The 26,271-nt window shown below is 42.4% G+C and overlaps 1 protein-coding gene across 3 annotated transcripts in view; it reads right to left on the reverse strand.

The window, feature by feature from the left end:
* The window catches only part of ARHGAP18 (Rho GTPase activating protein 18), a 47,688-nt gene extending 41,374 nt beyond the window's left edge, over window positions 1-6,314 (reverse strand). Inside the window, exon 1 of one of the 3 annotated variants that reach the window (XM_035109023.3) lies at window positions 5,894-6,314. In XM_035109023.3, coding sequence (XP_034964914.3) covers window positions 5,894-6,009 — 116 coding nt within the window. In that variant the 5' untranslated portion in view covers window positions 6,010-6,314. The remainder of the gene's footprint in view (window positions 1-5,893) is intronic. The other 2 variants (XM_035109024.3, XM_088666130.1) reach the window with 2 other exon arrangements.
* Between the last annotated feature and the right edge of the window lie 19,957 nt (window positions 6,315-26,271).

Genomic DNA, 26,271 nt, shown 5'->3' on the forward strand with positions numbered 1-26,271 from the left:
CTTAGAAATCCAGCTGCACAGCAAAAAGGCAGCTCGTATCACGATGTACCAATATAACCATTTACTTCAAAATAAAGGTAAAGGGGACCCCTGACCGTTAGGTCCAGTCACGGACGACTGGGGTTGCGGCGCTCATCTCGCTTTACTGGCCGAGGGAGCTGGCGTACAGCTTCCAGGTCATGTGGCCAGCATGACTAAGCCGCTTCTGGCAAACCAGAGCAGCGCACGGAAACACCGTTTACCTTCCCGCTGGAGCGGTACCTATTTATCTACTTGCACTTTGACGTTGGCAGCAGCAGGGACCGAGCAACAGGAGCTCACCCCGTCGCGGGGATTCGAACCGCCGACCTTCTGATCAACAAGCCCTAGGCTCAGTGGTTTAGACCACAGTGCCACCCGTGTCCCCTATTTAGAGTTTCCAGACTCAAAAGAGAGCAGGGCAATTAAAGGCACAGAAGTCCTGTCCTCTATTGAGTCTGGCAACCCTACCCCAATTACTTCAGAATAATCACGTAGAATTCAAAGGCATTTCAGAACTATCAGCTATCATTCTTTTTATCCTAAAAGGACATAAACAACGGTATAGCACCAAAAAAAACCCACATTTCTTTACAAGTGAAGATGTGATTCTATACGTATCACATTGCTACCTTATCAATGAGCAACACTTGTTAGCACATTTTTAATCTCATCACTTTACTGCAGGTCTAAGTATCACTGTAACCTCTGACATATCAGATAAGATACATGATTCATTCTCACCAATTCTGTTTCACTTGTTCTTCTGGAGACCAAGTAGTTGGCACTTATCCCACACGGCAATGTGAAACAGCCATACCAAACGAAATGTGGCAGCAAGAGATCTATGATTGGAACTCCCAATGGGTTTTTTTTTTTTTAGGGCAAATACAAGGGTAGAGGGGGGTGCCAAATGAAAAGGGATAACCCTGTGTCATTTTCCCACTCCAAATCACTTCCTGGAGGTGCCATTCCCCAATAGGACAAAACATACACACTCTGAAATGGTACCTAATCTGATTGCACTTTTCCAGAATATAGCAGAACTCTATTATGCTGCAATACACAGCTGTTTTCCCTATTTTGGAATTCTACCGTAATTGGACGACACTGAAGTTTACAGTTGCTAGCGTAACGGATTCCATACACACAAGCCCCATTTTCATTTTCCATTGCTCAAGTTTTATGAATGGGATTAGAACCTGATTAACCAAGTTAAAGCAACAGAAAACCCAGCTGGACTTCTGGGGGGGACGACCCCTGAAACCCTTGCGTCTTGCTTCTCACAATAAATCCCACACAAATTATCACAAAAAGTGTATGCTAAGCATTCAAACACCCTAACAACATTTCTTCATGTCACATCAAACTAACCTCATGTTGCATCTGGACATAAATTTAGGCTCATGAGGAAAGCGGTGTAAAACAAAGCACTCAAATGCTTCCTTGGAATGAAGCCTTATTAAGCACATCTGGTATGGGGGAGGAATAGAAAAAGCAGCAGCTCAAGAGGAAGTGACTTCCTTTCCATCCCACAGAAGAAGTGCTTAGTGACACTGTAACAATGCTGGCAAGCTCATGGGATTCAGATGCTCAACTCCAAATTTCAATTTAGCAACACAGGCGCTGATCTCATCAAGATTATTTGCGGCAACAGCTGTACCAATAGCTGGTTACTATATCTGCAGAGACAGGGACTCCCACCACTATAAGTTTCTTCTCAAGAGGCATGGGTGCAACATGAAACCCAAAAGCACCTGAAGGGGCCTCATTTGAATGTCCACCAGATCCTGCCATGATCCATCTTAAAACTCACAGGTTGCAGGTGTAGGTGGCTTGATTACCACCAGCAGATTGGTCTCCCCCCTTTTTTTAAACAACTAGTCTGATTAAGGGGGATTCAAAAGCTGGTACACTGCTTTGTGACTTTTTGGTTCATGTAATAAAGATTCTTGCCTTAATAAATCTGGATTTATTTATTTACAGGCCAACAACATGCAAGGAGTAGAGGCAAAAGTGAATGGAGCTTGCTGGATCAGGTCAAAGACCTACCTGGTCCAGCACTTGCCTTTCATCTAAACTAAAAAATAGTAACTTTTCCTCAAAGGGCAGTTCTTCCAACCCATTAATCATTTTGGTTGTTCTTTTATACACCCTTTTTCCAGCTCTAATATTCTTTTTGAGGTGAGGTGACCAGACATGTACACAGGATTCCAGGTACAGTCACACCATTTATTTGTATTACTACTACAGTATTGCCATTCCAGCCTGACAAAAGCCAGGCATTTCTATACGCACACAAACGCACGCACACACAGAGAGAGGGGGGAAGGGAGAGAGAGAGAGAGACTGACTCTCCATCTAGGAAGAGGCATTAGATCAGTTTGAAGACAGATTATAGGGAGAAGAAGGAATTGAGTGAGTACCAGTGAGGAATGTAGCCGGAGGCAGGCCATGGCCCAGGAAGAGTCCTGAGGGTCAGACAAATAGGCCCTCTTCAGTACTGAGGTCCCCCACCCTGGAATAAGAATCATTATTACAAAACCAAAGGCTTCCGGGTTCAGCGCCAGCGTCGATCGGCGGGGTTTCGTCTCGTCTCCGAGACGGCCCGTCTCTGCTAGGAGTGGGGAGGGCAGCGAGAGCAACGCTGCGCCCCTTAGAACCTCGGGAAGGGCGTCCCGAGGGCAATTTGCTCGGCACAGACCCAATCCGGACTCCCCAACTCTTCGGTTAGCTCTAATAAGAGCTCCGGAGCGAGGAGGGTAGAAGTCGCGGGGGCCATTTTGAGCGGCAACGTTATTCTAGCAGGGAGAAGCTTCAAGCCGAAGGCGGAGAGCGCTGGATTCTTCCGAAAATAAAACGATTGGAAAAGACTGTAAGTAACCTCACGATTTGGATTATAAAACAATTTGGTCTGGGAGAGAGGGGAGAAAAGAGGAAGCCACCCCCCCCCACGGCAACAAAGAGACAGTAAATAGAAACCCGAAGCCATAAACAGAAGATTTGTAATTCAAAAGGATCCCTCAAAGGCATCAAAGAGAATATCCCCTTTGATGCAGGGTGAAAAGGGGAGAGAGACTGTGGTTTATGACTGCCCTGCAGCAATGAGGTAAAGCCTAAGAAAAACCTTTCTTTCCCTCGGGAGCCGGCAGCCCAGGCAATCCAGTGAGTTGATCAGGATTTATAAGTCAATTTTTACTTCACTTTGTATTTCTGGACTTTGTGGAATTTCTTTTTTGGCTTAAGTGCTTGTGAAATGTGAGTTCGAACTTTATTGTTAACAAGACTTGAAGAATGCAGCCAGCTTGTTAAAATGGAGTCGAGAAAATAAACTGTGATCATATTCCACCCCACGTGATAAGTTTTGACCTTGGCAGGACTGAAATATGTCAACAAAAAAGTGTTCCCCTGAGTTCCAGCGGTCTGTTTTGACCTTAATGTGGGAAACAAGAATAGAGTTATGTCAAGAGGAGACACGACGACAGGAGTTACAGCAGAAATTTCAGGAGGTGATGGCGGAATATGATTTTCTAGGAGATGAAGCTTTTGACACTGAAAAAGAGCAATGTGAGAATGACAATGATGGGGAAGGAAAAGATGAAGATGAGGACTGTGATGATTCAACACAAAATGAAACACACCATGAAAAAAATGATGACTCTACTCTACAAAAAGTTGGATGGAGTGCCCTGCCTTTGAGGGGGGCACGATTGGTATTATTGGAACTCCAGAACGCCCACAGGGAAGAAGGAAAAAATATGCAGAGAAGAGAAGAAATTCAGGGGTCCTGTATGGTGACCTGGATGGCAAGAGACTGTAAACAGGGGGTGGGGTGAAGGGAAAGTGATGTTGTGATTATAAGGATGGATTAACAGGTTTATAACTGGTCTGCTGATTTTGGAATTTGCTGGATTGGGGGGGGTGGAGCCGGTAATCGGGGATGTAAGGTTAAATTGAGAATAGTTATAGTTTTAAAAGTGAATGGATTTTGGAAAATGTGAAAATATGGAGGCTTATAGAGGGAGAAAAAAAAATTAGGCACGGGAAGAGAAAATGGGAGTTTGAATTTTCAGTGATTTGAATATTAGATGAAAATGTTAACAATTGATTTATAAGTTGTATAAGATACAAAGGTGTATTTTTATAAAGTAAGAAACTGTTGCAGATGATAAAAAAGGGATGAAAACCGGGGAAGGGGGGGAGGGGAAGCCCATAAAATATGGTTTTTCAACTATGAATGCAAGAAAAATTTTTCTGTTTTGTATTGTTTTTTTCTTTTTCTTTTTTTTTCTTCGCCCTTTCTTTTTCCCCTTTTTTTCCTATTTCTATTTTTCTCTTTTTTTGGTATAACAATAGATGGTTGGATGGATGTCCTCCTGCGTACTGCCCTGGTTTGCTGGAGCTCCCTGGTGGCAGGGGGGGGCTTTGGGGTCAGGGGAGGGGGAGGAGGACAGAAATCCAAGCATAAAATGGACCACTTCTGACTGTTCACAAACATGGGATACTTCTGTGGCAGGGGAGGACCCATGTGGGTGGGTAGGAAGGAGGTGGAAAAGGGGTTTAAGTATGTACCGTTTTTTTGTTTTTTTGTATTTTGTAAAATTAATAAAAAGTATGTTAAAAAAAAAAACAAACAAAACCAAAACCTGATATTGTAAGAAAACCCGCTTTCCTTGAAACACACACATATATATCGGGACATAGTGAATATGCCCCAATCCTGTTGAAACTGTTCTACTTCACACTTGTCTTTCCTCCCAAACCCCACATAGGTGCCTTCAGGAGTATTCATTCTATTTTCAAGTAAGCTTTCTTGTCTGTGATGACCTCTAGCTTATGCAGTCAGTATTTTGACAAACACCTCAGAGTAATAAAAATGTATTGAGCTCATTGGGGGAAAATAATGATGGGGAGGGGGAACCAAAGTGCACACTGCAGGAAATACTGTTTGCACCACTGCAAGCAAGGGGAAAGGGATATTTCTACTTGTAAAATAGCCTAATAATTTACTCTTGCTATTCTTACAATTAATTATTGAAAGAGGTTTAAATGTGTGTGTTTTTCTTCTTTTTAACAATATAAAATGCTGTTTCTTTTTTCCATAGACAGTCCCAGAAGAGAATGAAAAGAAAGCTAGTGCCTCCCGCTGCCATAAGGTAGCTCAACTTTCCCCCACCAACACCTTCCATTCATTGCTCGATCCATGTAGTAACTTGGAAGGAAAATCCCTTTTCACACATAATTTTTTATAACTACATTTATAAGAGAAATTCAAATAAGACTAATTCTAGGTAAACCTCTTAGATATTTAATGTTTCATCAAGTAGCGTACTAATCATGCAAGAAATAAATAATGCCTACATCAAAGGTAACTCAAAATTTAGAGGAAAATATGCTTAGGATCGGAGTGCAAGGGCAAGACGATGTTATTTCTCCTCCAGAAATCGAACATGCTGGTGCCGGGGGGGGGGGTGAATTTCAGGACTTTTGCATTGGGTGTAGTATTTGGTACACTATCTCATTCCTCCTCTCCCCCACACACAAAATTTATATACTGTACCGCTTGCTCGTTCAGAACAAAACAAAACAAGCCCTCAAAGCGGTTTACAAATCGCAGCCGGCATTAGCCTTCGCTTTCCACCTGTTGCACGCTCGGCAACCGCGCCCCAGGGTGGTGGAGCTGCTGGCATTCCTCCTGACCGTCCTTTAAACTTTGGTCACATGGCCTGACGCAGCCCTTCGAGAGAGGCAGCCTTTTGTACCTGGCTCCAGCCACCCTGCCTACGTCAACAGGTAAGCAGGCAAGCAGGCAGCCCTCCCTTGTCCTCCCCCACGAGCACCACCCGCCCAGTTGCCGCGGGCACCCCTTCCTTACCTTACGGGGGACGCGCCCGCCGCCTCCTTGGCGCTGCTTCCCGGCGCCTCGGCATCGGCGCTGCTGGGGTGATAGGCTGTGAGCACCACCCCCTGGGAAGCAGACCAGCGGCTCATGATGCGGGCGAGGGCATCGTTGTTCCTGGACTGGGAGCAGCGCCGGCGAAGTTCCTGCCTCGCCCGGCCGCGGGGCTTATTAGCTGGCCGCGGGCCCGCCCCCTCGGAGGCGAGGCTGCGCTTCGCACTGGGCGACGCGGGCGAGGGAAGGACCAGCCTCAGTCCGGACCGCCTCCAATTATATCCTCGCAGCCTGGGCCAAGTACCCCGGCCGCCTCTTTTTCCAAGCGAGTCTTGCTCTCGGGCGACCTTTTCATGAGTCAGCTACATGCTTACGCTCATATGTTCTGCGCCGGTCTTTCCCCACCCCAGCCGGGAGTGTCGCTTTGCCTTTTCTTTTTTTCTCCCTTTCCTCCACCTGCTCCTTCCCAACTGATTGTGTCTTCCGTGCAACGCTTCTTAACCCCTTGCTCGCAGGTTTCCTTCTCTCAGCGCCTGCGGCGCGGTGAACCGCGGGGATCTCAGGACCCCGTGGCACAAGCCTATCTATGATTGGCACGCGCGGCCATCCCAGCGTTTCCTCGCCGCTTTAGCGGGACGTTCCTTGCTCGCTACATGGAAACCAGTATTGATCCCGCTACTGTGCTAAGTCAGGTGCACTAAGCTCACACTGACTTGCTAGGTTCGGACATTTGTAAAGAATCATTTATAAACGAGAGGAGCCAAACTAAAACTTTGAGTTTCTGCATTCCTCAAAGAAGTTGTTGCAACAAAGGAACTTTTGGGGTACATTTTAAAAACATAAGATGAGCCCTACAGGGTGAGGCCAGAGGCGCATCTAATCCACCACCCTATTCAGCGGAATTTAGTTTCTATTTGGGTTTTGTTTTTGATAGGAATGTGCTGTGCGTAATTATGCAAGCCATTGTTATTATCCTTTGTTGTTCTCTCTCTCTTTAGGAAAAGCGGTCTTCACTTGGTCGCTTCAGGTACGGTAGCTATGAGAAAAAGGCATTCATGGAATCATAGCCTGTAGAGTTGGGAGAGATCAAGAGGGTCATCTAGTCAAACCTCCTGCAAAATCTCTTTCTTTCCCTCCTTGTTGCTACGCAGACCAAGCCCTGGCATTAAAAATAGATTCAGAGTTACTTGCTAGTGGTCATCCATTACACATATGGTAGGGTTAAAAGATGCCTACTGCAATTATGGTTATTTGAGAATAGGTCTGGGATTTCCTGAATATGCTCTTGTACAACCTGTCTTGGAACGGAGTGCATCATTTATGAATCAAGACACAAACAGCAGCTGGGACAATTTGCTCCTATACAACCAGCTGAATGATGGGTTGTTTTTGGATTCAGCTTACCATAAGACATGTGGAACAGGCAATGGCTCCCAATTTATTGTTGGGCCTCAACTCCCATCATCCCTGAAAATTGACCATAGTGGCTGGGGTCAGGTCCTGCCCACCCATGAGGGAAGGTGAGGCGATTGCCTCAGGCGGCAGGATCACAGGAGTGGCAGTTGCTAATGCTGCAGTCCCCCCCCCCATCCTGTCCCTATCAAATGAATATTCATATAGAATATGAGATGGGATTGGACTGAATCTGCCCTTAGACTTGATTGGGTTGCACAGTACTGTGTGTGGGGGGGAGAGAGAGAGAGCTTCCTTTCACTCCTGTGAGATATGGATTTTTTTTTTAAAAAAAAAGTAAAATAAATATGTATTTGCCTATTTATGTAAAAAGTAAGAACAAGGCAGGTAACACAAACACAGAAGCAGGCATTAACATCTCAGTCAAAACCATGGACTGACAGAACAATCCTATCTGTTATTCAAAAGTGAGCCTCAAAAAGTTCAGTGAGACTTGCAGCCTAAATTGACCTGCTGCTCACCAAGCATACCTCAATGTGATCATTGTCATTAAGTGTTACAAACTTTTTAAATTATCTTTCCTGTTACCTGAGCTCCTGGAGGATATACCAACAGTGTAAGTGAAGTAAGGAAATCATAAACATCGTACAGCACAGCCCTTACCATGTCAACTCAGAAGTAAGTGCTATTGGATTCTGTAGGACTGAACTTCCAAGTAAATGGGAGTTAGGATTTCAGCCTTAATAGAACATTGTTTTGCCATAGCTCTTCTTTAAACATGTAGTGTACAACACTGAAAGGATTTACAACTTTGATACTATGTTTCATTGTTTTAACTGCATACCAAAAGCTGTCCTCAGTTACCAAACATCCTACAGTGAATAAGAAAAAAAACTTGATGGAGGAAAGAACATAGAATCAAATGTATATAATTTACAATAAATATGCAATACAGACACAATGTAGAAAAAATACAAGCCTTTGTTGTACAAAACCTTTGAACACAATACAATTCTATAAACCAAAACAGGATACAGATTGGGCATTCTAAAAATAAATATGCAAAAGCTGTCTTTTATTTAATAGGAATCTGAAAAGATTCCACAACTAAGGTTGAACAAAGCGAAGTTTTTACATGTCAGAGTATGCAAACGCAGCTTGATCCAGCTGAGCTGTCATTAGGGACTGCTGGAAGAGACAGAATTGAAAATGGTAAAGGATGAACCACCTAACCACATGCTGGTGGCACAGTGGGAAGCAGGAGGGATTAGAACAGGCATCCCCAAACTTCGGCCCTCCAGATGTTTTGGACTACAATTCCCATCTTCCCTGACCACTGGTCCTGTTAGCTAGGGATCATGGGAGTTGTAGGCCAAAACATCTGGAGGGCCGCAGTTTGGGGATGCCTGGATTAGAAGGACACCTAAAGAGAATCAGTAAATATTTGCCACTTTCAGAATTAAAAACTCCTGTCTGCAGATACTGAACAGATTTTATTCGAGAATATTGGGAAGATGAAAGCATGCATTTGATTGTTCATTACTCTGTAATTTAAAACATAGTTTTTAACTGAAACACTCCCCGAAATGGAAAAAAAAGTTCAGTGCATACAATTCACTAAGAGGAGAGTAACAGGAATGCCGAAATATATTCAAGAACTTTTTCTTATTGGTGGATTCATTAACTCTTTAAAGTGTGCTTGAAAAGCAAGGATGAAATGTGTCATTAAAGATAGAATGATATATGTATCTGTGCTTTATTACCATTAAAAAATACAATTGAGGTTGGTGCACCTTTCGGAATGTATCTATGGCTACAATTTTCTGCACAGTGCACTAAACTCTCAGGAACTTGCTTCCAAGTAAACATGCATGGAATAAGCCTGTAAACATCTTTGCCCCAACACACCACATGTCGCTGCTGCTACTGAGACACTATGATTCTTTGTCAAGTAGCAGTTAGCTATTGTCTGTGCCATCTCAAATGTAGTGATGTGGTCCCAGAACACCTAACTATGCTGTGAGGTTGCTGGTGATGCACAACACAAATCCTTGTCCAAGCCAGCTGCATTCTATGACCCATTCATATTTTAAACTTTTAAAAAAAACTTTCAACGCTGAGTGCTTTTACTTTCTGTAACCATAATGCAGGCACCCCCAAACTTCCCATCATCCCTGACCACTGGTCCTTTTAGCTAGGGATCATGGGAGTTGTAGGCCAAAACATCTGGAGGGCCGCAGTTTGGGGATGCCTGCCATAATGGATTTGAAATGTGTCTTTGTTTACTTCTTCCCTTCCCAAGTTTTGAGCATTAACATAAGTACCCTCCTCCCCTTTCAATTCTGAGAAAATTTCCGTTTCTCTGTCTTTATGAGCAGGTCATGTGCCCTTTCTCAGTGTGGTAATATCTGCAGTTCATTTTTAACGACAGTGAACGTCATTAACATAAAAGCACCAATATAGCAAGATTAGCTTTTCATTATTTTTTTCACTAGATGTACTATGCCATTATTGGTTGAATTCAAAGCACCCCATGTCTGAAGATAAGGCACCAGGGGTCAACAATTTTGTCTCCAACTTGCAGCAGTTTCCCAATCTTCTCAGTTTCCCGAGAATTAGGGGGCCATGTAAAGTCTGGTGGCATGCAAAGATCTGCAACCTACCGTAAACAGAAAGCTGTGCCATGCACACAAATGTCTATATACTGTACTTGGGAGTTCTAATGGAATGAACAGTAAAGGCAGCTGTAAGAGCTCACACTAACACCAACAACTGCAAAGACTTATCAAGGGCCAAGTCTCTCTTTTAAAAGATCTTCGGGTCACAGAGAATATCACAGTAGCCATAGCTCATAAAATTGGCTAATTAAATTACACTTAGTGCAAAGGTACATAATATCAGTACAAACTAGGCCATGTAACCTTGTAAAGAGTTGCCTGGGTTTAACAGTAACATGATTTGCTTCCTGCACTACTGCTCAAGGCCACTTGCCTCATTTTCTTTAATTGTGTTATGTGCACACTTGAGCATTTGTTTCTTTCATCTGGTTGTATTACACATGTTTTGTTGGATAGTAAAAGAATTCAATAAAAATTGTGATATTAATATTGGTTAATACTCTTTCCACAGGCATGCGGGGACAGATAGTGATCTCTCTGTAGTGCAAATCCAATATTTATTTAAGAAGCAAATTTACTCTGGTGCTTTTACAAGCTAAATCTGGCACCTCCTGGCAATTAAACAGAGGCATATCAGCAAAGTGACATGGGAGGAAGCTTCACTGAATTTCACTGAGGTTATGCAGGTCTGCATGTTCAGCATTTTAAACTTCTGTCCATTCTTTGCTCTCTTATATAAAAGATTAATGGTGAAATGTGGCAGGATTGTACAGCTGTAAAGTACAGACATAAGAGCACCCCTGTAATACAGGGGAAATTAGGGGAGGGGAAGTATAATCCATGTTTCTACTTTTCTTAAAATTTGATTATCTCAGTACTCATCAGCTATTTCTGTTTGCAGATTAATAAACCAATAAATTAGAAAAAGGTTGACTTGCAGTTAAGGCTACCAATCAATTGAGATACCAATCAGTCTTGCTTTTATGTGATCAAAATAAGTCCCACTAGTTTAGACAGTTGTTTCTGCATGGCTTAGCTGTAGATGCATTGTAATTAACTGTATTTAATACTGGTACATGACTTACTTCACATTCAAAGCTAATGCAATATTAAAGTTCTGTCCACACGTTAAATAACATATACAAATAAATGGAGCTTGACCCTTTTGTCCTACAGATAATTTTAAAAGGGTATGTTGGTGCACTCTGGTGGTTGCTTTTGTAACTATTTTTAATAAACAAGTGTGATGAGAGGAAACAGATAGTAAAAATTTAGAGGGTGCCACTCTTCAGCAAGTAATCACTTGATTGTGCAATGAATGACTATCTTATATGTATAGAAATCTATGGAATTTCCTACCAAGATGTATTACCCTTGATCAGGAACAGTGCTAGATTGTATGACAGATGTATGTAAATATCCCAATATGCAACAGACTGCTTTGCACTGCCTCTGCCATAATCTGAAAAAGAGTAACCAATATTTATTCTTGGCTTATTGCTTGTGGTTTGTTTGTGGGAGATAAAAAAAAAAAACTTGGGTTCAGACATACTGCTATGCCATACTGCGGCTTAGCTCTCAGTAGCATGGCAACTACAGGAGGAGTGGGGAGAGAAGCAAAGCAGTCATGATTTTATCATTGCATGCACTTGCTCTTCAAGCTATAGTTTGACTCAGTATTACATGCAAATGAGGCCACAGGCTGCTTTACATCACAGGGTTACAAATAGCTTCTTTGAACTGTTTTATATGCCACGCTGCCCTTTTTTTTCTTTTATAAATTCAATGTGTCTGATGGTTTGCAGGTCCGCTTTGTCTGACAGAGCACCCCAAAAAGAAAGAAAAGCCCTTTTTCAAGTGCATTTGGTTCTGCTCTGTGAGGATGCTCTTGAAATCAGTTCATCCTCCTTGAATTCATCTTCTAAGTGCATCAACACTTTATATTTTCTATGCTATACTCCTTGTTATGTTTTTGTCCCTAGAGCTGATCTATATGCCTCTTTATTACTACACCCATTCACTTCTGCCAAATAGGTCACTACACCCAATACTCTTCTTACAATCCTTTGTTCTCATTTGTTTCTGCCCCTATAGTTTCAAACCGGAACCTGTTAAACAACGGGGGAAATAGCCCTCGCTCCATGGACTAGAATTCCAAACACTGTCATTTAAGTCACTTTCCAAATCAAGTGTAAGGAGGTGGACCCTGCATGAATTTTCTGAGTTCTGGGATGTGCTGTGGATCCATAAAATATCTAACCATTTGCAATGGAATGTTGCACAACAAACAACAACAACAACAACAACAACAAGCCTAGAGTTGTACAGTGCACAGACAACAACCGTTTTAGGCATGTCCAATTTCTCTCTCACACACACAGAATACATGCCTCTATGTCAAGCTGAAAGTTGGTATTCACAAAATTTTCACTCATATCTATAGTATTAGTAAACAAGACAATGGGCAATTTGTCCTCCATTAATGGTATACTTCATCTTGCCAAAAGGTAGGACAAAGCATGTATTTGCCTATCCCTCTGCTAGCTCTCATTCTGCTGACACAGAGCCCCTACAATCTGCTCATCATGAGTGAAGCACAATGTCTACAACCCTATCTCTGTGACAATGAGAATCAGAAACACAGCTCCACCACCAGCACCCCACATGGTGGAGCAAATGCTGGGCTCTGGCACAGAGGCCCTAAAGGCCTTGTTGATGCTGATGCCAGCCTCCCTTTTTAATTTAAAACCAAAAACAAGTAAGTGATTTTACATACCAGAACTCTAAAAAGAAACATCTGATGAGGTAGCTGCAACCACAACCATAATAACTTTCCCAGAATGCTTTTTGGCCACAACATTCAGTTCAGAGGCATTCTGAGAAATTAAGGTGGTGGCTGCTGCAATGGATTTTTCACCTGGCACTTCACTTTTCAGAGCTGGGCTGCCCGTTGCTACCACCTTTCCCACTACTGCCTGCTACTCGCAATGAGGGAACTGGCAGAAGGCCCTCGGAGGTAGACCTCCGTGTCCAGGCTGAACAATAGGTACAGAGACACTCATTCAAGTATACAGGGCTGAATCCGTTAAGGGCTTTAAAAGTCAACACCAACACTTTGAATTGTGCTTGGAAATGTACAGGGAGCCAATGAGTTTTAGGACCGGTGTTATATGGTCCTGGCTGCCATTCCCAATCACCAATCTGGCAACTGCATTCTGGATTAATTGTAGTTTCTGGGTCACCTTCAAAGGTAAAGGGGCCCCTGACCATCAGGTCCAGTCGTGTCCGACTCTGGGGTTGCGACGCTCATCTCACTCTATAGGCCGAGGGAGCCAGTGTTTGTCCGCAGACAGCTTGCGGGTCATGTGGCCAGCATAACAAAGTTGCTTCTGGCGAACCAGAGCAGCACACGGAAACGCTGTTTACCTTCCCGCCGGAGCAGTCCCTATTTATCTACTTGCACTTTCATGTGCTTTCAAACTGCTAGGTGGGCAGGAGCTGGGACCGAGCAACGGGAGCTCACCCGTTGCAGGGATTCGAACCGCCGACCTTCTGATCAGCAAGCCCTAGACTCTGTGGTTTAACCCACGGTGCCACCTGGGTCCTTTCAAAGGTAGTCCCATGTAAACCACATTGCAGTAGTCCAAGCAGGAGATAACCAGAGCATGTGCCACTCTGGCGAGACAGTGCATAGGCAAGTAGGGTCTCAGCCGGCATACCAAATGGAGCTGGTAGACAAACTGGACCCTAGAGTTGACCTGTGCCTCCATGGACAGCTGTGAGTCCAACATGACCCCAAGGCTGTGCACCTGGTCGTTCAGGGGCACAGTTATCCCATTCAGGACCAGGGAGCCCCCACCCCACCCTTGCTCACCCCCTATCCCTCAGTTATTCTGACTTGGGATTCAACCTCAATGCATTAACTGCCATCCACCCTCCAACCGCCTCCAGACACTCACTGACTCTCTATATGATAAACTCACAATTTGTAATCATAACTCAGAAATCCTACAGCTTTTGAAAAATATCAATTCCTGTATTCCAGCGAGAAATGTAATGAGGAACAAATTACTAGAACTAATTTTAGAATACTTTTCAGATGTTTCCAGGTGGAAAGAGTTTGCAGTTGCACTGAATTGGTTGCTTGCCATCTGCTGGCTGAAATATAATGCTGCTGCAATGCAAAAGCACTTTCAGGAGTTTGTTAAATTCAGATGAGAGAAGACTTGGAGTATCAGTTAGCAAACCATTTCAGCAGTACATAACGAGAGTAATGAAGCTCTTGTCCTGTATCACCTACACCTTAATACTGGCAGATGGTAGGTGGGCATTTTGACCACCTGCTGTATTTTACATGACTCATGACTTCATTTGATTTCTGAGGCAGCCTAATTTTTAAAGGAGAAATGAGCAGGGTTTTCCATCTCTTTACAACTCTGTCTCTCTCAAACCCCAAACCAAAATACCACTAATCTGTTCAGGAGGAACAAGGAAAGATGTTCCTATTCCAGCAAGCATTCAGATAGTAATGGCAATGGTAGTTTCGGGCAGGCAGGATATTATTATTATTATTATTATTATTATTTAATTAAATTTATTTGGGGGGGTTTCCTAAGATAATGTATGGAAGTGAGAGCTGGACCATAAAGAACGCTGATCGCCAAAGAATTGATGCATTTGAATTATGGTGCTGGAGGAGACTCTTGAAAGTCCCATGGACTGCAAGAAGATCAAACCTATCCATTCTGAAGGAAATCAGCCCTGAGTGCTCATTGGAAGGACAGATCCTGAAGCTGAGGCTCCAATACTTTGGCCACCTCATGAGAAGAGAAGACTCCTTGGAAAAGACCCTGATGTTGGGAAAGATTGAGGGCACTGGGAGAAGGGGACGACAGAGGACGAGATGGTTGGACAGTGTTCTCGAAGCTATGAACATGAGTTTGACCAAACTGCGGCAGGCAGTGGAAGACAGGTGTGCCTGGCGTGCTATGGTCCATGAGGTCACGAAGAGTCGGACACAACTAAACGACTAAACAACAACAACAACAAAGATAATACAAAGCAACTTACAATACATAAACAAACAAACAAAGGTGTGTGCAGCCCCAGGCACACAGTCCTGGGGCCAAGCCAGAGGCCCTGCATTCCTCTGTCTCTCTCCCATCAAAGGTCATCAGAAAAGGCAACCAAAGAAGTTTCCCAAACAAAATTGGGCCTAAACCCCAATGAAAATGGATCTAGAAAATTGGTTTAATCCAAGATAGCCTGTATCTGGCATGCAACTACTCACTCAAGAATCTTGCCCAAAAAGGGGAGATTAGCATTACAGTAATACCTCTGGTTACGAACCATCCTCCTTGCGAATGCTTCAGGTTACGAGCTCCACTAACCCAGAAGTAGGCATTCCTGGTTGCTAACTTTGCCCCAGGATGCGAGTGGAAATCACGCGCTGGAGGCGTGTGCGCAGCGGGAGGCCCCATTAGCAAAAGCGCATCTCAGGTTAAGAACAGTTTCGAGTTGAGAACAGACCTCCAGAACGAATTAAGTTCATACCCAGAGGTACCACTATACTGACCAGATGACTGACCAAATCTAGGTAGAAGTAAAATAAAAAAATTCCTTCAGTAGCACCTTAAAGACCAACTAAGTTTTTATTTTGTTATGAGCTTTCGTGTGCATGCACACTTCTTCAGATACAGTGAAATAGGAGTCCCCAGGCACTTATATAGAGAAGGGGTGGGGATGGGGATGGGGAGGGGAGGGGGGATCACTCAACAGCTATCAGTCAGTCAATCACCCACTTCCACCACCCTTCTGAGTGATCCCCCACCCCCTCCCCCACCCCTTCTCTATATAAGTGCCTGGGGACTCCTATTTCACTGTATCTGAAGAAGTGTGCATGCACACGAAAGCTCATACCAAAATAAAAACTTAGTTGGTCTTTAAGGTGCTACTGAAGGAATTTTTTTATTTTACTTCGACCCAGACCAACACGGCTACCTACCTGTAACCAAATCTAGGTAGGGTTTCTTAAGGAACGGCCATATTTATCACTGTTTCCTTTCAGCAGACAAGGACCAACCCCTCTTGCAGCTGGCTGTCCCCTCCCCACTAGTTTTTCTCAATTATGATTGGCAAGAGACATGGGCACAAGTCATGGAACCCGGATTGAACCAAGCACCTTGTCCACATCCTTGAGCCTTACAAATTTAAACTCATCCCAAATAAAAGAACTAGACAGTGTTCTGGACACCTCCAGAGATTCATCAGCTGTAACAGCCGTCAAGATCCTGGCAGATACAAGCAATTTTATCCCCAAAACGCTTTGCAAATGAGCCACAGAAAGCCACCATTGGTTCTACCACCTCCTTCGACCCTCTGTAAAAGGCCCCCAAAGGCCCCATACTATCTGGAAAAGCTCTGCGAGAGGACACCATGAAGATGCAATGGAGGCAGCAAAGTATGCATTGGTTGTCACTTTCACTGCCACTGAGTAGGCAGCGTTCAATTGTATTCATCTGGAGCATAGCTGCCAAGTTTTCCCTTTTCTCGCGAGGAAGCCTATTCAGCATAAGGGAAAATCCCTTAAAAAAGGGATAACTTGGCAGCTATGATCTGGAGTTTTCCTCCACTTGCGTTGAAGCTGTCTCTCAGCTTGTTTCATTGCCCTGAGCTCTCCTGTACACAAAGGTACCAAGTGGGTTATACAAGTGGGAGAGGACACAAGGGATTATTGTGTCAATGGCCTGAGCCATTCTCATACAGCATTCCATAGATTAGCCAGAGCTTCAAGAGAAGCACCAGTCATATTAGCCAGAACATTTGTTAAGAGTGCTGGGAATAGTAGCTCTGTGGGAGTAAACTGCAGCTCCCCGGATTATTTGGGGGAGAGCCATGTGTTTTAAATGTATGGTGTGGATGTCACCTTGTTCCATCTAGCTTTATATTGTCCACTGAATGGAAGCGGCTCTCGGGGATTTCAGATAGGTCCTATCAAGAGATACCAAGGGATGAACTTGGGTCTTCTGCTTGAGCTAGTGCCCTCTTGTGTCTCTGGTGAAGAATGCCCATGCATATGAAATCTCATGCTACAACAAATGAGCACGCTTGTTTGGGATATATCACAGAGCTCTTTTCTGCTGATCAAGCCATGCCTTGCTTTGTGAGGCAGTCTGGAGTGCCTGTGGAATTCCAAATCAGAATGGCTAGGGGATTATAAATATTACTTGTAAACTATTGATATAATCAGTATTAATCACTATTCATTATGAATCTTTATTTATTTAAAAGGGAAGTGTTTTCATAAGCCACACAGGGAAAGGCAGTCTTTTCTGTGCTGTACAGTCTGATCTGTTTTGAAGAGATTATAAATATATTTGTAATTTTTTTGTTTAGTTTAGACACATATATCTAATCAAGATTTAACATTGTTTGAACACTTATCTGAAGTCCACAGACCTCCTTTAAATTTGAATATGAGAGTTTTTTCTGATTCTGGTGAGTTTTGTGTTATCTAAATTTCAGTGAATTTGCTATTACCATAGTAAACATCTCTTGAATTTGGATGCAAATGAAAGAAATGTTAATGTAGACAAGATGTCCTGTGATCTAAAACCTAATTCTTTTCCAACAATGGTAGGACAGATTTGATAACCAGAGCATAATGGTCTGCTCTGTTAGTCAAACCAACAATTAAATGTGGTCAGAAAGGGGAGGGGGGTGTTTGCTCTGGTTGCTAAGCAGTGATTCATCATTTGTGTTATAATCATTTGTAATATTTGCTCTACATACTCAATAGATAAGAAACCAAATTAAATCTATCTAGGTGACGTCCTTTAAAAAATCGTCATGTATGTCATAAAGTTCAGGAATTTTCAATTTTTTAATAAATGCATACTTGGGCAATCCAAAGATAAGCACTTGGCCACCCTTCACCACAATAAAATAGCTGCAATTGTAAAAAGAAGTAAAACCATTCCAACCAGAACAAAACAGAATATACTTAATAATCCATTAATTAATTAAATCAATGGTGCCCAAAAGTGGATTATGCCACCAGTGGGTGTTATTTGGTCTGTGATATACAGTTCCCCCCCCCGTGTATAATAATATGTTTTTTTAACCAAAAGAGTAGGTTTAAAATTGGTGCTCATCTTATACACAGCTGGTGCTGAGGGGTGTTTTTTTTAATTTGGAAGATCCAATAAAATAGTCTTATACATTGGGGGCGTCTTATATACGGAAAAATGCGGGATATAGTATGTTGTATGAGAGTTATAAATGGAAAATACAAGTAACAATTAAATAGTCTTAAAAATATAATTCAGTGCAGATGTTCATTCCAAAGAGCCTTTAACTCCTCTCCCACTTAGAATGGAGGCTCATGTGTGCTCCATGCACCCAGGCTACCCTACGAGAGAATAGGTACATGTGGTTCACCACTCTTCAGTTTATCTCAGAATCAGTGTAATAAGAGAGCTGGGGGGGGGGGAGTGTCCCACCCTTCACTAATACACTTTCAGGGTGGCTAACAGCCAAGAAACTATTAAAACAATAAACAAAATAAACAACACAACATAATAATGTCAGCCAACAGGGGTAATAAGAAATACTGAATTCAGTAACATTTACTTCCTGGTAAGTGGATTTAGTTATAGATCGCAGTCCAGTGCTGCACATGTCTGCTTCCCAGTGACTTCAATGAGCCATATTCAGAGATTTGTGTGTGTAGAGGATTGCAGCCTTTAAAATCCACCCCCTGCTATTATTGACACCGTCCTTATGTAATGTGCTATACAAGTATCTTTTGTAACATCAGTGATCACTTTGCTTATGAATACTGTACTGTCTTGTTTTTTATTGGTCTGCCCCTTCTTTGTCTTGCTTTGTTTGTTCAGTGTTTCTCATATTAGTCATTTGAGCCTGTTCTACCCATTTCTGTCTCCTTTGTTCGTTGTTCTAAAGTATTGTTTCACATTGGCTGTGAATTTATTTAATTATATGTAAACATATTTTAATTGTGTACAGCATTTTTATCAACAGGGAAGCTTCCTAAAAATAGAAGTAAATACTTTTGGTGTACTATTTGTATATTTTTGACTTACACCCAATTTAGATAGAAATATTAGTAGTGGAATCCTGGAAACTACATAATTATTTTGTTAACAGAACAAGAATGCTTAACGCAAATCAGAATATATAGATATAGATATATAGATATAGATATATAGATATAGAACAATTAAAGCAGTGTATTAGCACACCCATTTCAGAAACTATAGCAGCCCAAATCTAGTATGTTAGTTAATCAGTGTAATTGAATCAGTTTAATTTGCTGCAGCTAAGTAAAGTTGTTTCTGAGCCACCCAGAGTTGCCACAGTTTCTAGAAGGGAATTGAGAAGAGACACATAAGGAGAAATCCAGAACCATCAGGCTCAGTCCTCAAAAGCCGTTCAAGCTGAATGTTTGATAACCTAAAATCTTTGATAACCCATAGTTTTCTACTATTCCTAGTAAGGTAGCCATGTTTAGTTTGCTGCAGAAAAACCAACAAAGAGTATTGTGTCAGTTTGGAGACTAATACATTCAATATGGCATAAGCTTTGACAGACTACTGTTCACTTCATCAGATGCATGAAAGCTTGTGCCTTAATAAATGCATTAGCCTTTAATGAACCACAAGGCTCTTTGTTGTTGTTTTTACTAATCAACTAGTTAACCTAATGAAAGGAGATGATCAAGGACAGAACTAAACTGGATTCAAGGGCAACAGTCCCTAAAGATGAAGTACAGAAGAAATTTGAACTGGATGTCCTATTCTAAAACACATTGGGTATAATTTAGTTGAATAATGTATTTTTGATAATATAGGAAGAGTAGAGAGGTTACAGTGAGGAGTTACAGTATATGAAATGAAGCAGCAGGCTGAGCACAATGTTTGATTCCTGTTTAAATCCAAGGCTGCAGCTATGGAAGAAGCAAGACCCTCTTCAGGTATTAATACTGTGAACCCCTCCATTGTAAGCTCAGGTTTTGTGTGTGTGTGTGTGTGCATACACATATACATATACATATACATATACATATACATATACATATACATATACATATCCTGAAGCTGAGGCTCCAACACTTTGGCCACCTCATGACAAGAGAAGACTCCCTGGAAAAGACGCTGATGTTGGGAAAGTGTCTGGAGTTTGTTAAATGTTGCTGCATTAGTCTACTCAGCCTTGGAAAAACATTATGCCTTCCAGTTCTATGCCAAATAAGCCTTAAAAACATAACTATTGTGTTCTACTCTTGTTTTTTATTTCCCATCAGTACTGCTGATTCTCTAACTACCAGGTCAGCTCATAATGATTTCAGATAAGCAAGCAGCATCATAGTAATTTATTGCGTAACTGTAGGTCATAACAACAGTAAATAGAAGAGGATAAATAATTAAAGTCAAAAAGCACAGAAGCATAACAGTAAATAGGCATTGCACTGCATAAAATCGGGTCAAGAGAGAAATTTTAGCCTCACAAAAATGTTAATCCACAGTAACATAGTACATTTGCATAGGCCGCCTCCACCATAATGTTTAATTAAATCAGACTTGTCTTCCCTGTTTAGGTATATCAGTGTCTAGACCCCCATTCCCTGATGGCTTTTCCCCTTTTTGAAGTGTGGTTTATTCAGTTCAGCAACTGTGTTCAAGACTCAGCTTACAAAAGTCCTTACATTCTGAGTGTAATCAATCTAGGGTCTTTGACAATGCCAGGATAGCCAAAGCTTGTCTAATTAGTTAACTGAGAGTGATTAATGACTCAGGCATTTATCAATCAGTATTTTTTACACATTCTCAATATTTTGCATATAATATGAACCCAAGCAAAACTATCTCAGCATAGGTAAGTTCCTCCTGCATTCCATATATAGCAGCCATGAGTATGCTCCAGGCAAAATTTCTCCATCCTTATTTCTTCATTGCAAATGATTCAACATATAACCATGTCATTAAAGTAAGTTTAAAATGTGCAAGATAATCCTTTTAAGAAATGTAAAATGAGATGTAGTCTTTTGCAAATCTATGCATTTAGCAAAGTATGGGAGAGGAAATACTTCTAAAGCACAACAAACATACCATGCATACTAGTTTCAATAATAATCTTTTTTTAAAAAGTGAAAATGCAAGCGCTTCTAGCTTAGCAAATATGGAAAGACACTTCGCCCTCACAGCCTGACTCATTGAGCTATCTGTTATTTGCTAGGACACTTCCAAATCATAAAGAAAGTTGAAATTTAGAAAAGCAAGTATCCAAACAACTGATTCTGAATGTTCGGTAGGGCTTTAAACTTACGGTAGTTTCTCCAACAGTAGCTACTCATGTTACGTGGCAAGTTATGTTTGAACCTAAGGAGACTTTCCAGTTTATGACAGGAGACTGTATTTTTAGAAAAAATCCTGCTAGTTATGGTCTTTAGAGTCCAACAATATTCAAGGTACTCTCATCACTAGTAAGTTTGAAAAACACATTTTTAACCAGTTAATAATAATAATAATAATAATAATAATAATAATAATAATAATAATTTATTTATACCCGCCCATCTGACTGGGTTTCCCCAGCCACTTTGGGTGGCTTTCAACAAAATATTAAAATACAATGGTCTGTTAAACATTAAAAGCTTCCCTAAACAGGGTTGCCTTCAGATGTCTCCTAAAAGTCCGGTAGATGTTTTTCTCTTTGACATCTGGTGAGAGGGCGTTCCACAGGGCGGGTGCCACTACCGAGAAGGCCCTCTCCCTGGTTCCCTGTTACTTGGCTTCTCGCAGCGAGGGAACCGTGAGAAGGCCCTCAGCACTGGACCTCAGTGTCCGGGCAGAACGATGGGGGTGGAGACACTCGTTCAGGTATACTGGAGCGAGTTGATATGCATACTGAAAATTTTTCCTCCAAAGCACACTACCAGAAAACAAGCCTGATTTGCACATGGGACAGAAAGACTTCAGGTACTGCTGAGTTCCTATTCTACTGGCTTAAACCATAATCAGAGTAAGTAAGGGATACAAATATGAGTAGCCCAGAATCTATCTATCTTGCTGTCTGTCATATGCAATTGGGAACATATACATACAGTATGTACAGCTGGAGAAATAACAGAGTTCCATCGTCACTCAGAAACACATTTTTTGCTTACAGAATGCATGCTATGTTAACCACTGCCTTGTAAGAATTTACTTGTAAAGAAATCAGAACTACCACTTCATGCATTAGCAAACGGTTGTGCAAATATCAATGCTTAAAGGCTGAAATGGGTCCTCTCTTTTAGTTCAAAGGATATGCATATTATGATCATTTGTATTCCAGAAAAATCCATTTCAACTAACATACCCCCCAAGTATTATTATTATTATTATATTATTATTACATTAAGAGAAAAGCAAACAGGCTCTAAACATCAAAATGAACAGGGTGTTGGTAGGATTGCACTGAAAACATTTTCTAGAAATCAGGATGAAAAGTTTAAAGTAATAAATAAAATATGTGCCAAGATAGTTTGCTAGTGTAGAATCTACCTCACTCCCTTGAGTCTATGTGAAGCTATCCTCATTTAATGGTTCTATACTAGGACCACCTGCAACAATTATTTGTATATGAAAACATATAAATTATGTTATATAAACATATTGTAACTTCCACTAATAAAGTTCTTCTTGCACTCCTCCTCATTACAAGTGATATTTATTTTTAAAAAATCACTACAAAATATCAGTTCTCACATTTAAGAGCAGCAGTCGTCCTAGAACGGACTTACCAACTGATAAGGCATTTGAAAACCTATTGCTACCCAGAGGATCTACCGCAGGTGACTACTAAGAGAGTGTATAGTTTGGTATCTGTATGTTTTCTCCAACGAGTGTGTTATGTATTAAGAATATGCAAGAAGTGGTTTGAATTTAATCCAGAAATTTTTGCACAGGGAAAAGGGTCCTGATCCTATATCTTTTCAGCTACCCACCCCCACAGGCACTCTCAGCTTGCTTTTGTTTTGTGTTGCTTCTGTCCCTTCCCAAGGGCCAGCAGTCCTGACCCCCATTCCCCAATGGCATGTCCAGTTTGGGATGGAACTGACAATTTAGTCTTATGTCAAGAGACTTGCCTGATAGTGACAATGGCTGTATCCCTAAAAGAGGAGTGTGTGGGTGTGAAGTGTGTTGGGTGAATTGCTAGGAGGGGGTGCATTTAGACAACTTTTTAACCCAGGAAAATCTTCTCAAAAGTCGGGGGTCGTCTTATACGCCAGGTCGTATTTCTTATACGGTGAGTACAGGTATATCCCACACACTATATTTTAACTGGGAAAGTTGGGGGTCGTCTTATACGCCCAGTCGTCTTATACGCCGTAATATACGGTAAACAACTCTCTGACTTTTAGAAGACATTTGAAGGCAGCCCTGTTTAGGGAAGTTTTTTATGTTGGATGTTTTGTCTGTTTTTTATTATTAATATCCTGTTGCGAGCCGCCCAGAGTGACTGGGGAAACCCAGCCAGATGGGCAGGGTATAAATTATTATTATTATTATTAGTATTAATAATAATAATATTAATATTATATTAGTATCAATTATTATTATTATGCATTTAAGTGTCAAAGAAACAATAGACTGAGTACACACTAAACACATGAGAAGCACAAACATTTCCCTCAAAGAATTCTGTCGTTTGTTAAGGGTTGCTGGGAATTGTGAATCTGAGAGGAGTAAACTACAGTGCCCAGAATTCTTTGAGGGAAAGAAGGTGCCCAATGCCTGAGAGAAAGAATGTGAATGGGGCGATGGGGTGGGGGGTGCATAGAGAAAATGCAATAACTATATTTGTGGGTTTTTGTAAAAGAGAAGTTAAAACAGGCTTGTGAGAGAGTGACAATGGCTCTTCTTCGTGTGTGAAATTGCTGGAGCGCGGTGCGTGCGCCCAGTCAACGGAGCGCTCCGAATGGGCGCGCGAGAGAGGGAACCGCGGAGAGTCCCCCGCCTCCGAGGCTGCGAGGCTTCTGGTTGGAGGAGCCGGCGAGGAGCGCGAGAGAGAGAGCGCAGGCACCGGCCGCCTTACCTGAGGTGCAGGTAGTGCACCAGCTTGGTCACCACAGTAACCATCTTGGCGAGGTCCACCTTGTCAGAGACTGAGTCCGAGACGAGCGGGAAAGGGCTGGTGGTCTCCGGCTGCGCTTTCCTGAGGGAAGGATGTCTCCAGACCTCCCCGGGGCCACTTCTTCCCTTGCCTTCTTTCTACTCGCTGCTGCTCGTGTCCCTGGGGGTACTTTCTTCAGCTGAGGCTTCCGCCTGTTCGGCATGAGGATGGGCGCCGTCTGTCGTCCTCCCTCCCGCCTATGCTGCTGCTACTGCTTGGCTGTTCGCGGGAGGCGACGGACAGAGGGAGGAGCGGGCAGGCGCACAGCTATGTGGGCAACAGGCTGCCTCTTGGGCGAGCTGTGGCTTCTTCTCTCCTCCTCGTCCTCCTCCTCCTGCTCCTGCTACAAGGAGTCGCGTTCCCACCCCGCCGCTGCCACTACCGCCCCCTCTCGCCGCCCCAGAGCTTAAGCGCGCACCGAGCAGCGATAGGAAGAGATTGCGGGTCGCGCCAGCTGTCATCTTCTAATCACCTCCCCGGAGTGATTTCAAGCAACCTATCGCAAAGCGCGTCACTGTTTCTGGCAGAGTGCGTTTGTCATCCGTGTGGTGGGCGGAAATTCAACAGGTGGTGCTTCCTCCTTCCATAGGAGCCAACTCCTAGGGGTCAAAGTGCCGGATTTACGTATAAGTTAAACAAGCTATAGCTTAGGGCCCCACTCTCTTGCCCCCCCCCAAAAAAAACAAAAAAACCCTGGATGTACATTTCCAAAATATAAGATTAAAAAAACAAAAAACCTACATACTGTACAGCAACAGTGTTTTGTGTTGTGTAGGCTCCTATGATGTAAGTAATTTGCCCTGCCTACTAACCCGATCCCTAAAATATCACTGGTTTGCTCATTTCTATATACAGTGGTACACAAAAAACAGCAACAATTTGTTGTTGGCAAAGGACAGCTGGACATATAATGGGCCCTATTACCTTCAGTAGTTTAGGGCCTCATCAAACCTATATCCCGCCTTGGACACCCCGCCTCCTGCCAGGAAATATTTGAGGAGCCTGGAGCCCGCCAAAGTTAATGGGTGTTGCCATTCAAATAGTTTCCGTGTGCCATGTCATGTGATTGATTATGTGGGGCAGGTTGGCACCCCTACTACCTGGTGCTTATTCCTTCTGCCCCAGTGTTGGTTTAAAGGTATGGGTGTGTATCGGGTGCACCTTCCACATGTGCCTGCGAGGCACAGTCCTATGTGTTTAGCAGCTGAGTGACAGGCAGAAGTTCATGTGGCATACTTTCGCCTGTCATAGACACCATTCAGTTCATATAGTGCTCTTGACCCAGTTTGCAGGCATCTGTGAGCCCCAATTAAAAGTACATGGCATCGGTTGCTACGTGTGTCAATCACTTTTCACATAGCTCTTCTCCATTCTGTGGATTTCGAATGAAGTGGAAGCTCAACAGTGAAATTCAGCTCAGAGCTATCTCATAAGGAAAGATTCTAGAATTCACAAAACGGTGAGCCTCCAAAAAAAAAAAAAAGGCTCTACCTGTACTGTCACACTTCCTTATCCAGTATTAAGGGTTTTATCCTCTGCTACACAATGAAAGCAGAGACAAGTGTGCACATTGTCTAAAGCTGTGATTAACTAACAAAAAGAAAGGGGGAAAGGGAGGGAGGGGGGGAGGGAGATTAAAGTCTTAGTCATTACCTGACCAGATGGGTAATAATCATATAGGCTCTTAATCAGAAAAGTAAATGGTCTAATTAAATCACATTTGGAAATATATATTTAAAAAACAAAGATTAATCTTTAGACACTGATACCAGTTAATGAGGATTTAATGTTTATGGTTGTAATTTGGTGTACATTGGATTATACTCAGTAGCGAGTATAATGTGTCATTAAAGATTTCCTAAACACCTAAACAGAAATTGCTCATTCAAAATGGGAATTTCTGAAAGCATACATTGGTATATTTTCTAGATACATCCCAGAAAAAGGCTGGACTTGTGCCAGATGGGTGGGGTATGTATGTATGTATAAATAGTGTGTGTGTGTGTGTGTGTGTGTAAGTAAAAGGGGGTTGTGTGTTGGTCTCCACCTCTCACCAAAACCGCTTGACCAATGCCAAAGAAATTTGGACACAACGTCACCTGCAAATAAGCGAGTGTCCACATACAATTTGCATACACAGAATACACCCCA

The sequence above is a fragment of the Zootoca vivipara genome, chromosome 3 (genome assembly GCF_965207765.1).
Source record: "Zootoca vivipara chromosome 3, rZooViv2.hap1.1, whole genome shotgun sequence".
NCBI classification, from domain to species: Eukaryota; Metazoa; Chordata; class Lepidosauria; order Squamata; family Lacertidae; genus Zootoca; species Zootoca vivipara.